Raw genomic sequence first — 13,852 nt, forward strand, 5'->3', positions numbered from 1 at the left:
ACTTCTTCTGAATAGGCCCTGGGTCAGCTAACCAGAGAAGACAGAAACAAAGCAGTTGCCACCTGGTCTGTAGGCTGGAACTGTTCTTTGGACAGGAACTAAAACTGAAATAAAAGTCCTGAATAATTCCTGGTGTTATGGACACTTCAATATGTCTAATTATTATTGTCAGAGTGAATGAACCTGGAGATGATAAACACTGGGCTTAGACATAGTCAAAGACTTTTAAAATGTTGAAATTCAAACCCAGGCAATCAGGAGTAAAGGAGTTGAGATCAAAATATGTGAAAAACAAAGATATGTTGTGAGCCAAAGAAACAACACTAACACCAGGCCTACTTGAAATAAATCTAATTATCCATTAGGAAAGAAATGAAATGTTGTTTATTTATTAAAGGATAATAAACAATGGGCATGATGACATATTTATATTGTTAGTTCTGGTGATGCAATAAACCCATAATAATATTTATTGTTCTTACTTGTATGCATTTTCTGAATCTAAAGGCAATGAAATAATTCAATCCAACTTCATACTGAACATCACTAAATTGAGCAGCAATTCCTTCTCCTCTATTAATACAAACAGCCTTTTTATGTGTCAACTGAGACTTTCACGCATTCATCTAATTTTAAACTCCAACCAGTTACGTGATGTCTGGCATGTTTGTAGACTGTCAGCATATTAAGATTGTTACCTATAAAATATATTTTTTATGCATTTTTATGAGATATAGGGTTAGGTTTGGGACTAAATTAGTATGTATTAAATATTACTCACAGAGAGACTATGTCACTATCACCAGTTATGGTTACTGGAAAAGTATAAAAAAAATCTAAATGAAATCAACAAAAGGATCTGTGTTGATGGCAAAAAGTTTACAGAGATAGAGTAATGAGTTGTTTTATTATACAGTATATGGAAATTAAATTAATTAGAAGTGGCTAACAGGAATGCACATGATTGTCAATTAAATTGATTGCAAGCAACATATAGGTACGGTATGTTCTGTATATACTGTAGATAGTACCCTTAGTACTAAGTTATTAATTGAATAATTTAAAATACCTTTAACATCAGAGATAATTAATCCATCCATCCATTTTCCAACCCGCTGAATCCGAACACAGGGTCACGGGGGTCTGCTGGAGCCAATCCCAGCCAACACAGGGCACAAGGCAGGGAACCAATCCTGGGCAGGGTGCCAACCCACCGCAGGAGATAATTAATCATTTTACCAAATGCATTTTAAGAAAATGGGCATCTACAGTCAGGCCCAGCTCCAGGGGGTCATGTAGCCAGGCTAAAGTTCCACCTAACATCATATCAATCCCCTCCGCCTGCGCTATCTGGTATACCGTTACTTGTATTTTTAGTGTTTTACCACACCCATGCCCCCAGTGGTTTTTCAGATAATTTACAATTTTGGTCTGGACATGGGGCATGTCTACATTTCTTACGAAACAAACAACTCAAAAAATGTCCTGTAACTTTTAATTGCCAAAGTTCCTACAAAATGTTTTTGTTAACCACTTTATATCAGAGTACAACTTTGGACTCAAACCTTTCTTTCTCAAACAAATCTCTTCAGTGTACTGTTTTTTCTTTGACTGACTGCTCACCTATTATTTCTCAATGCCTCATTTTCATTGTTTTCAGATTTTTTATTCTCATGCTTGGGGATGAAAAAGTTTAAAGTAATACTCTGCCCAAAAATATATATTTTTATTTGTTACTTACCTAATATAGTTTGAAGTGGTAGCCAAGTGAAAATTTTAATCTCATGTGTTCACACATAACAGAGATAACAAATTTTCTGATACAATATAAGTGTATGTTGACCAATGTTGGACAACAGCAAAAAACTGTCAAAATGTCGATGAAAAAAATTTCACATTGTTCGTGTTGCACAATCCACAAGTGAAGTCATCCAGTCATATGCTCACAACATCCCAAACACATGTATTTTTACTGAAATATTGTTAATCTCAGTAAGTTTCTTCTGGAAAATACTCTTGTGAACTAAAGTGGAATACACTCAGATGTGAATGAGTATTTGAATTGCAGACCTGCCACCTCTTGTAACATTTCTGTTCATCTTCACAACTGGAGTACCTCGTAATAATTTAGCAGAGAAATTAACCATTTGCTTGTTGAAGCATGTTGGATATGAACAAATACAGGGCGTATTCTGTTCGTGAAAATGCTTTCACTTGCTTTTCTAACTTTTAATTTTTAGTCGTACACATCTCCCAGTAGTCTTTGCACTGTCACTATTGGGCGTAATGCACTGTTAGGCGAACTAGTGAATGAGTGGTCTTCAATTGAAATGTTCCAATTTAGTTCACAAGAGCATTTTTAACTTTTATTGTTAAATATTTACACAATACATGTGTTTGGGATGTTGTGAGCATACAACTGGAAGAATTCACATATGGATTATGCGGCACGAGTAACGCAAAATATTTTTTACAAACATGTTGCTATTGTTTACTGTTGTCCAGTGTTGGTCATTGCACTTACTGTATCAGAAAGTTCTTTTTAACCTTTCCTCTGCATGAAAACATGAGATTAAAAATGTTTATCCACAAAAAATTGCATGGGGTAAGTTACATAAAAAGTAATTTTTGGTGGAGTATTCATTTAAATTTATGACACAGAGAATGGAGGGGAAATGCAGATATGACATTATAAACATTAACACAAATCCATATTGTACATACTCAACATATATTCTCAGATCTATTTAACACTAGAATTACCAGAGCCTACGAAAAAACTCGTATATCCGGCCCACCTTAAATCGCTTCTTAAATCCATTCACACCTCTCCGCCAGCATCCTTTGTCCTCTAAATGTGCTGATAAAAGACAAGCTGCCAGCAGCCGGCTATTCCATCCCCCCACCGACTTAGAACGTGAGCGAAGTTTTCCCAGCTCACACCTTGATTGATTATGTGGGAGTGAAGTGGAGTTTTACAGTGGAAATAAGAGATCATTATTCTAAAGTAATCTGTGTAAACACATTGTTAAAACAGAAACTTTGTCATATTTTAGTAATAAATGTTACAAAATGTAGTAGGCATAAACTATAGAATGTGTAAAGCCCGAGTTCCAAAGATCAAATAAACACTTTCACAAAAGCTTCAAGGAAATTACAACAGCCGCTGTGGCGTAGTGTGTTAAGATTTGCCTCTTAAAGCAAAACAGCTCTGCCGCCTCTCAGATGTGAGTTCGATTCCCCGCTAGGGATAAAATGTTGCTTTTTTTTTTTTTCTTTTTAACCTCAAACGGACATAAAATTTATAAATTGGTATGCACTGTCAGTTAATGAGATCGTTATATTTTCATGTGGGATGCTCCTTTTAAAATATTTTTTTAACAATTGAGACTGCAATTAACAGGAACAACTGTCCTTATAACTTATTTTTAAGATCCATAACACACACACAGACAGAGCACTGCGTAATAGAGAGACAGACAGGCAGAGAAGTCAGTAGATATATAAATAAACAGGGAAGCCACGTGTACTGAAAGAAAAAAAGAACAACATGTGCGTTGTTCCTGTAGCACTGAATAAGCGCAGGCGCTCTAACATCACCCCTCCCCCGATCTTACTTAGAGAGTCAGATGGGGGGGAGGGGTGATGTTAGAGCGGGTGAGCTCATTCAGTACTACAGGAACAACGCACGTTGATCTTTTTTCTTCTTTCAGTACATGTGGCTTCCCTGTTTATTTATATATCTCTGCCTGTCTGTCTCCCTATTACGCAGTGCTCGTCTGTCTGTGTGTTATGGATCTTAAAAATAACAGTTATAAGGACAGTTGTTCCTGTTAATTGCAGTCTCAATTGTTAAAAAAATATTTTAAAAGGAGCAACCCACATGAAAATATAACGATCTTATTAACTGACAGTGCATACCAATTTATAAATTTTATGTCCGTTTGAGGTTAAAGAGAAAAAAAAAAAAAGCAACATTATACCCCTAGCGGGGAATCGAACTCAGGTCTGAGAGGCGGCAGAGCTGTTTTGCTTTAAGAGGCAAATCTTAACACACTACGCCACAGAGGCTGTTGTATTATACTTGAAGATTTTGTGAAAGTGTTTATTTGATCTTTGGAACTCGGGCTTTACACATTTTATAGTTTATGCCTACTACATTTTGTAACATTTACAGTAATCCCTCGCTACTTCGCGGTTCACTTTTCGCGGATTCACGACTTCGCGGATTTTATATGTAAGCATATCTAAATATATAACGCGGATTTTTCGCTGCTTCGCGGGTTTCTGCGGACAATGGGTCTTTTTACTTCTGGTATTTGCTTCCTCAGTTGGTTTGCCCAGTTGATTTCATACAAGAGATGCTATTGGCGGATGGCTGAGAAGCTACCCAATCAGAGCACACAGTTAAGTTCCTGCGTGCTGCATTAACCAGGAAGTCTCATCTCACTCATTCAGCATTAACGTGCTCTTGCTACTGCATTCAGGGGATTATCACCTTCATCGTCATCATTTTTACTGCGCAGCATATTCATCACCATCATCACGTCATATATAACTACGTGTACTTCGATATACAGTAAGTGTAAACTTATCTACCGATTTCATATTGCTTAGCAGTTGTCCCTGTTATTAATAGAGTAAAGGGTGGGTTGTAAACAATACAGGGAGGGTTTAAAAACGTCCAAATACACGTTAAATAATTAAATAAATATGGTGACCCTACTTCGTGGAAATTCAGTTATCGCGGTCGGCCTTGGAACCTATCTCCCGCGATAAGTGAGGGATTACTGTATTACTAAAATATGACAAAGTTTCTGTTTTAACAATGTGTTTACACAGATTACTTTAGAATAATGATCTCTTATTTCCACTGTAAAACTCCACTTCACTCCCACATAATCAATCAAGGCGTGAGCTGGGAAAACTTCGCTCACGTTCTAAGTCGGTGGGGGGATGGAATAGCCGGCTGCTGGCAGCTTGTCTTTTATCAGCACATTTAGAGGACAAAGGATGCTGGCGGAGAGGTGTGAATGGATTTAAGAAGCGATTTAAGGTGGGCCGGATATACGAGTTTTTTCGTAGGCTCTGGTAATTCTAGTGTTAATCCAGTTAATGGTGGCAGGGAGCTGGATCCTACCCACGCAGCACCAAACAGGGTACCAGTACATTGTAGGACCGATGACACATAACGGATCAATTTGGAATTGTCAGTTAACCCAACATAACTGTCTTCGGGATAAGGAGGGGGTCCAAAGTAAAATTAATACAGACATATGGAGAACGTGCCAACTCCACACAGGTTACTCACTGGATATATGAATTAGTTTTATATATATATATAAGTAACATATGGACTGGAGGAGTGAGATCTAAGATATTGTTTCTTACAATGTTCCATGTTACTGAAGTAAGATTTTTGGACTCAGTAGCAAGAAAATACTAACTAGAGTGAATACAAGCATGACTGGCAAGTGTTTGTTATGGTGATAAAAGCTAAAGGATGATACTGGACAGGAGACATACCTGGCAAGGCCGAGACACAGGCAGGGAAAACAAGCAAACACACATTGGAAACAGGGGAGGAGTTACATGTCCATTTTGGAAAGATACATATTGCCGGTGAGTTGTTAATTCCTGTACTGATACTATGTTCATTGATTGTTCTAAGTGTAAACTCATTCCAGTGGCAATAACAGAAATAGTAACTTCTATACAAGATTTATTTTAGTTCTGCCTTTAAGTTCATTTGTATGTCTGATCTGCAGAGTAATGTGAGAATCAAATTGTAGAGGAAGCTCACTGTGGATAATCTTGGTTACATCACAAAGTATATTTGGTAGTCATCAGAAACATTCTTGACATGAATATTTACATATTTTAATAGCTACTTTGATGACTTCAGTGAAATGATGGATAATAAAAATTAGATTACTTCTTCCCTCCAGGTTATTTGCAATTTATAGTAATTATTACACATTTAGGCAGAAAAGGTTCATAAAAATAATGACTGCAGTTCCATGTTAGCCTGTAAATTACTTAAACATTAATTCATTAGTTCATTTTGCAAAAAATGTGTTGCTTTAAAACTTTTTCTTCATAATAGCATGCATTGTACTTGCTTAACCAATACAACAGATCAAAAGATTAAAAACATATTTTGAATTCAGATTTTCTGATTTATTCCAGTACATTTCACTACAGAAACACTGCAGGCTGGTGGGTCAGAGTTTCTTGGTGCAGTTATAAAGAAGCAATTTTCGTTTGTTAGTTTTAATATATTCAAACTTGATTTCAGCCATGTACAGTAATCGCCTTATAATGAAGCTGAATATCTGCATGAAGTTTGCATTACTTTTCTTTTGCGCTTGCGTTTGTTAAGGATTATTTTAGGTCATTGTGTTGGAACGAAAGTGAGTGTTTGAATTGTGCTTAATGCATGCATAACCTGATACAATAACAAATTATCGCAGGTAACCCATAAGTGCCCTGTGCACATAAAAATGTAATTGCCTGCCTTCATATAGCTTCACACTTTAAACGATGCATGACAGCTTATTGTACTGAAAGTCCACTTGGAAGAGCAGTAATAAGTATCCAATAGCTTAAGAATGAAACAGCACACTTTTTCTATTAAAATTAGAATGTGAAAAGTTTTAGAAATGCAATTTTAGGTAAATTAAGAATGAATGGTTATTTATATTAACATTAACCAGTTGACGCAAAACAACATTTAAATGAAAATGTATTAAAATATATAGAAATATCAAAACTGTAAAATTGTGGATATGTACATTTAATATGGATAATAATTATATAAAAACTAGCATTTGTCAATTACTATTTTTGAATAGTATCCACAGGCAAAATGTTAAAATTAAGAGGGCTTTAAGAGAGAGACTGATGCTACTGTAAAAATGCCATCCTATAACAAAACACATAAATTGGCTATTTATTATATATAACAGATACTGATTGCTTTCGTTTTTATTGTGGCAGCTTTATAATTATAAATTAAATTCCATTTCTACTAGAATATACTCCTCAGGCTACATTCTTTATTGAGCAGCACTAGGTGATAAAGTGCAGTGTTTCTACTGATTCGCTTTAGGTTGCACTGTTCACTAGATGGCCCACTTGGACAAATAATCCTGAATAAAGTATGCAGAAAACATAAATAAAAGTATGAAATTGGGAAAACATTTTAAAATATTACAGAAAAGTTTACTTTTGTTTAGGTCTAAGTGACAGATACACTGGAAATATGTCTAGAAAATATGAAAGTGAGTTTTAATTATATGCATATTATTTAATTAATACTATTATTGGTAATAATGTAATATCTGTTTTGAGGAACACAAAAAGCACAGATTTCAGATTAAAGAGTTCTACTTTCTCTCAGTAATCTGTACATTATTAGTAGTTTTTATGGAATGTCTAGTAAGAACATAAATGGACAAGATGTATTGTATTAATGAAAAGTCTGAACATTACCTTACTGGACTGCTACCAGCATCAAGATCCTGAGCAGTCACTGCTCCTATGATGATCCCAACAGGAGTATCCTCATAAACTTCCATTGTGTAAGAAGGCTTGCTGAAAACTGGTGGTTCATCCACATCCAAGATATTAATTTTAACTGTCGCTGTGTCCTTGAAGGGGCCAAAGGCATGAAAACGACGGTCTAGATGACCATTAGAGGCTTCTACCTTGAAGGTATATGCTTTTTTAGTTTCATAATCCAAAGGCTAAAAAAAAAGATAAAAATCATTATTAATTAAAAATGTGAAATGTTATGGAAAAACATTAAAACACAGGTTTTGCTTTTATACAGAAGTAAAAGACCACAATAAATGTATTCCTTTTATAACTTTGTTCAGTGAGATAGCAACAAAGAGAGCCATCTGGTCTACCAAATAACTTCTTTTGTTCAGCCTGTTATGTCACCTTTATGCCAGGTGGTGGAAAAACTAATACAAATACTAAGGGTGGCTCTGATCAAGTTACAATATGTATTAGAAGAGGCTTTCCACCAACATTCAAAAAGATTCAATATGCTGTATTTATTTTGCTCCCATGGTTTCATTTTTCTTCAAATACCATCTATTAAATGTGTACCGAATCTTATATATTTGGTGACTCTGCAGAGCCCCAGTAAATAACCCACAATAAAAGTAATGTCTGTGCATCAGCTGGTTTTTACACAGTCATCTGATAAATATTTAATATCAGCATAACAAACAATAACATATATCTAGAAGTCCAGTTTGAACAACATGCAGTACATTGGCCCTTTATCTGTTTTTTTGCAATTCCTAATATAAGCTCTGAAGTTTCAGGTTACATTTTACCAGTTGTCAAACAGTAAAATGTGATGCAATATTCAGTGGCCCTTGGTTATAATGTAAAGCATAAACTATGGGTAACAGAGTACCAGGATAATAATTACATCTATTCATATCTATATAAATAATAAAATTCAAAGTTTTCTTTTATGGGAACGACTTTGGTGTCATCTGTTCACTGTACTTGCTCAAATCAAGTATGCTTAACTTTTAAAGGACAAATGTCATCAAACATTAGTTTCATTGTGACAGATCTTTAAATACAATTGACTGCCTTTATGAGTTATGATGGTCCTGGAGGAAACATTAATTACTAGAAAATATGACAGAGCAGTTAAAATTCTTAATTAGAAATTTAAAAAGCATACAGGATAATAAACTATGGTGCAGATCAAGAAAAGCTTATTACTATGCACTGCTTCCTTTTTACACAGTTTTATATTGTAGAGTGAATTTTCACAGTCTTAGAGAAAATGAGACAGGTTTAAAAGAATAAGTGTTTTAGTTCAAAAAGAATTATTAATACAAAATGTTAAAATATTTGGAGACTATATAGAATGCAGTGATTAGAATACAATATTAGGCAACGAAACAAACCTACAAGTTTCTTTGTGCCTGCGTAAATATGGATGCAAGATAGATCTATCTATCTATCTATCTATCTATCTACAATACCTACCTTATGGATGACTGCCTTACCTACCCCAGCTCACTCCTTCCACCTTATCGTCTTCCTCCTGCCAATTGAGTTCCTGACTCTCACTACTCTCCCAAGCTTTGAGTTAACAGGTCTCTCTGCTGCCCCCTAATGGCTTGGGAGACTACTATCTTCGTCATCTCCAATATTCCTCTGTCAATATCTATTTTGACTTATGCTGGGTGTGATCTTCTTTTTGTCATGTTGTGGCCTGAATTATGTCTTGTATTACATTCATTTTCCTGCAGTAACAATTTCTACTGGATCTTCCACCACAGTACACAGATTCATAAAATTTGTTTGTCAACATTTTTTATCATATTGTAATGGCACTGACAAGTTGCAATAGGAGATGAGTCACCAACAGTATAAGCGGGTATTCCATTATGTAAATGAGCATCAGCCAGTTTCAGGGATACCTATAATCTATCTATCTAAAGATGGCAAGTCTGAGGAGTCACGTATAAATTCCAACTTGTGTGACAACACCATTGCACTCAGCACCAGCATGCAACACAGTGATATGGTGCTACATTGGGGTCATAAGTGGGACAAAAAGAAGGCCTATAGTTCGACAGAGAGCCACAGAGACTCACAAAGAACTGGATGTTTTTAACTGATGAGTTGCAAGGTTGAGATCAGAGACCTGGAATGTCATTTGCAGCATCAGTACAAGGAGGATGACTGCTCTCTCTGCTAAAGCTCATTGGCCTGGGAGCATGGTCATCTGTGGAGCTTTGGGCTCACGGGCCTGGGGAAAAGTGTGGTAGAAAAAATGGCCCAGGTAAGCAATGGGAAGCTGGGCTGATGAGAAGACTGAACAGGCAAAGTATAAGGCAGATCGTAGAGACATTACAAAGCATCAGTGGAGGGAGAGTCTCAAAGTGGAGTTCCGGATCTGGAACACCATATGCAATGTTAATTCAGTGGAGGAAGACAGCTGAGATACTGGTATAACTGCAGCTCCAGAGAAGGTGGTTTGCCAGCCCACATAATTCACAAAACAGTGTACAGAAATGCAGTGTTTTAACACCTCTGCTGCACTGCATGACAGGTCAGCACTCAATATCCATGCTGTATTATCCAAAGATGTAGCACTCAACATCATCTGCACCACCTGATACTGGAAAATGCAAGACCCCCAGAGGCATTTCTTAGCACACCGTGCTGGAATGAGTCTGTGGCTAAAAATGCTCCAAGGGTGTGCCTCCTGTAGGTGGCGGAGGGGATTTTTCATTTACATTGTGGCTTTGTCTCTACCGTTTCAAAGAATTTGTGCATCATTTCAAGTTGGTGGAACAGCGACCTCAAAAGGAGGGCTATGTAACAGTGCAGATAAGTTGCATCAGCCAGGGGATAAATTAGCACCACTACGAGCTGGCCGCCCATCATGTAAATGAGCAGCTTCAGAGCCAGTAGCAATCTTGCAAAGTTGCATGTGAATTCTAACTTCTGTGGCTACCTTAAAGAATGATGTAAAGAGTAGGAATCCATTGGCACTCAGTGTTAAAGAGCACCACAGCACTACAATATTTTCATCATGTATTCCTTTGTAGAGACTCACTTCAATCGGAGCATGAAACTGTCACTGCAACCAATCCTATCTTACTGTATATATAAATGTCTACGCGTGAAAGTGTGTGTGTCTGTCTGTCCGGCCCGGAACTGAGAGGTAGAGTTGGGGTAAGGGCTCTATCTCTGAGGAAACAGAAAACTTGCTTAGCCATTAATAGCACAAGCAAGGTGAACACATCAGAAAACAAAACTTTAGAAGAAAGACAAAGTTACTTAGCCACTAACATCAGCAAAACGGTATCCCTTTCACTTTTCCTCCCACCGCTAATGCACAAGAGATGTGAGTACGTCGACAAAATAAATCCTCTTTGGAGAGAGATGCCCAGAGTAGTTAATTTTAATTACCTGACATCTATACATTTTCAATTTGTTTTCTGATGATTTAATAGTTTCTAGGACCCCGGGCTTTTTACAGTACGGGCTTACACAGCTAATTTTATAATAAAGCATGAGGCCAAGTCTGGAACATCTGAATCTCAAAATAATCAAGCTGTTTATCACTGAAGTTAGATTAACTGAAAACTGAAATAATTTGTATTGTCTGTAACACTGAGCATATTTATTTTTATCAAAGTTCAGTGTGATGTTTTAGATGAGAAATAATACAGAAGAAGTAAAATACTTTACAAATGGTGATGAATGTTAAAGAGTACAGGGGATACAATTAAATGGGGTGGCTACTTTTCCATAATCCCAGTGAAAAATATGATCACTAATCTTAATTGTTTCAGTGAAATATGGGATTGACTGTACTTCTAATTGAATAGACTTTAAAATTTCTTAGTTTTGTTTCAATGAAATCATGTTTCATTTTCAAATTATAATCCTTCTTTTGTAATTGATATTTTAGAACAAATACAATATACAGTATGTGTTACCACAAAATCTGATTAAATTACTGTGGAATGAGAATTTCTTAATTCTCAGTGAAAAAGTACACAATAGAGGATTAATTAATCAAGCAGATCCTATCTCAAAATGTGTGGTAAATCATAATATAATTTGTTTACCTTTGGGGAGATTTTCAAACAGTTTATAAAAATTAATTTGTTACTATGAACACCTGAATCTTGTCAGCAAATGCATAACACTGTCAGCATTACATTTTTATCTTGTATATAGTAATTTCCTGGCCTAAAAAAAAAGGGGCTGCCTCTTTAAGCAGCATTATGTCATTGGAGATACATGCCAAGGAGGGAAGTTCCAGCAAGTTATCAATAAAAATAGACGAAGTTCTTGAGTGAGACAAGCCTAAAATTACTAGCAGGCTTCAAGACAAAAAAATATTTAAAAACGAGTGAAGTTCTTGTGAATTGATGTGGTGCAACCTATCTAGACGTAGAAGAAGATATGCTTGTGATACTGTAGGTGGAGCCTAGTAGGATCAAATATTACTGTTTTATATATATTGATCTGCTTACTTTGTATATGCCTATAATTGTTTGTACATGCATATGTATGCGATTTACTAGTATTTATTAGCTTAAAGTATATTTAATAGTACTGATGCCTAAAGGAAGGTGAAATTTAATAGTGACACATCAACATTTTCTTAAAAACCTTTGATGTGAAATACCAATGTTACATTAAATTAAAATATATTGATACAGTGAAATAAAAAAAAAAATAGACATTTTAAATAATATATGCTGTGAATCACTGTTGAAGTACAACTACTTTAATGTAGGTAAGAATTTTAGTTTACAGAAATGGATCCTTGCCAGCGTGATGGCATAAGCTTTTAGAGTCCTGGTGCAGAGTTCACATGTTCTTTCCATACCAGAGTTTGGTTTCTGTCCACCATCCCTAAGTCTTATGTGTCAGACTAACTGGCTGTTCTCTTGGGGGTGACTAAGCCCTGTGATATCTGGGAGCCCCAACACACTGCATTAGTCTCTGCCTTGCACCCTAGGCTGACAAAAGTGGGCTGCAGGCACCCATGACCTTGAAGTATTGAAAGTATGTATAAGTGAAAGGAAAATACATCCTTTCATTGGCATGATTCTTAAAGTGTGTTTCTCTAAATAATTAACAAATGAAAAGCTAATTGGGATAATCAGATGTGGGAGTAATAACATATTCTGCAACGGCATCAAGTTCAAAAGTACTTAAGTTTTTTGATGAGCCAGCATAGCTCATCAAGGAAAGAAAATGATAGCTTCAGATACAATAAATCCTTTTTACAACAATTAAACAGATGTGATAATTTTCTCTGGCACGATTCAAGTATTTCTGAATCCTAGCAGCAATTCACACTACAAATAAATCTTTCATGTGGATGACTTAACAAAGCAACATAAAACAACATTCAGTAAAATACCAGAACACAATAACATTATACAAAGTTATTGTTTGTTTTTCACCTGCATTATTATTATTATCAATCTTTAATTTAATATTATTTATTGTATCAGTATGCTGCTGCTGGATAATGTGAATTTCCCATTGGGATTAATAAAGTATCTATCTATCTATCTATCTATCTATCTATCTATCTATCTATCTATCTATCTATCTATCTATCTATCTATCTATCTATCTATCTATCTATCTATCTATCAATACTGTATCTAGCACAGGTATAGTTTTAACACATTAGTAACATATTTATTACTGATATGAAAAATATAAACAAATTAATGATTTGATTTATTTATAGTCTAACAAAAGCATCTAATTTTTCTGATTAAAGAAGAAAATATACTACAATTTTAAATATGATGTCTGTTCTAGTCATTAGTTAAAACTAAACTCTTTTTATGCATTAAATTAGTTTAGATAAACTTTATTAATCCTAAGTGGAACTTCAGATACATACAGCAGCAGAAACATAAAAAACAAGGATACAGACTCACAGGATACATAATACAACCAATTAATAAATCAATCAATCAAGCATGTGCAGAAATTTCCAAATGAACTTGGAATTCGTTGGAATGAAGAATTGAATTGCCTCATAGCAGTGGGCAGAAAAGACCCCCAGAGGCGCTCCTTAGCATACCGTGGTGGAATGAGCCTGTGGTTAAAAGTGCCCCAAGAGAGTGCCTCCTGGACGGGGTGGAGGGAATTTTGCCTCTTTTTCCATAACAGCTGCTAGGGTGTCCAGCGTTAGCTCTGTGATGGAGCAGGCTTTCCTGCTAAGTTTGTTCAGGCATTGTGCTGCTTTTGAGCTGAAATTGCTTCACCAGGGGCCTCCTGTATAAACGGTGCGTACACACAAAAATGTTGTGTAAGA

General features: G+C 35.7%; 1 protein-coding gene across 2 annotated transcripts in view; it reads right to left on the reverse strand.

Annotated features, from left to right (window-relative positions):
- LOC114653469 (cadherin-12-like) overlaps positions 1–13,852 on the reverse strand; it is a 348,240-nt gene that overhangs the window by 60,424 nt on the left and 273,964 nt on the right. For both annotated transcript variants that reach the window (XM_051929400.1, XM_028803816.2), the window contains exon 6: positions 7,495–7,748. In XM_051929400.1, coding sequence (XP_051785360.1) covers positions 7,495–7,748 — 254 coding nt within the window. The remainder of the gene's footprint in view (positions 1–7,494; positions 7,749–13,852) is intronic.

This window comes from Erpetoichthys calabaricus, chromosome 6 (assembly GCF_900747795.2).
Source record: "Erpetoichthys calabaricus chromosome 6, fErpCal1.3, whole genome shotgun sequence".
Classification (NCBI taxonomy): domain Eukaryota; kingdom Metazoa; phylum Chordata; class Cladistia; order Polypteriformes; family Polypteridae; genus Erpetoichthys; species Erpetoichthys calabaricus.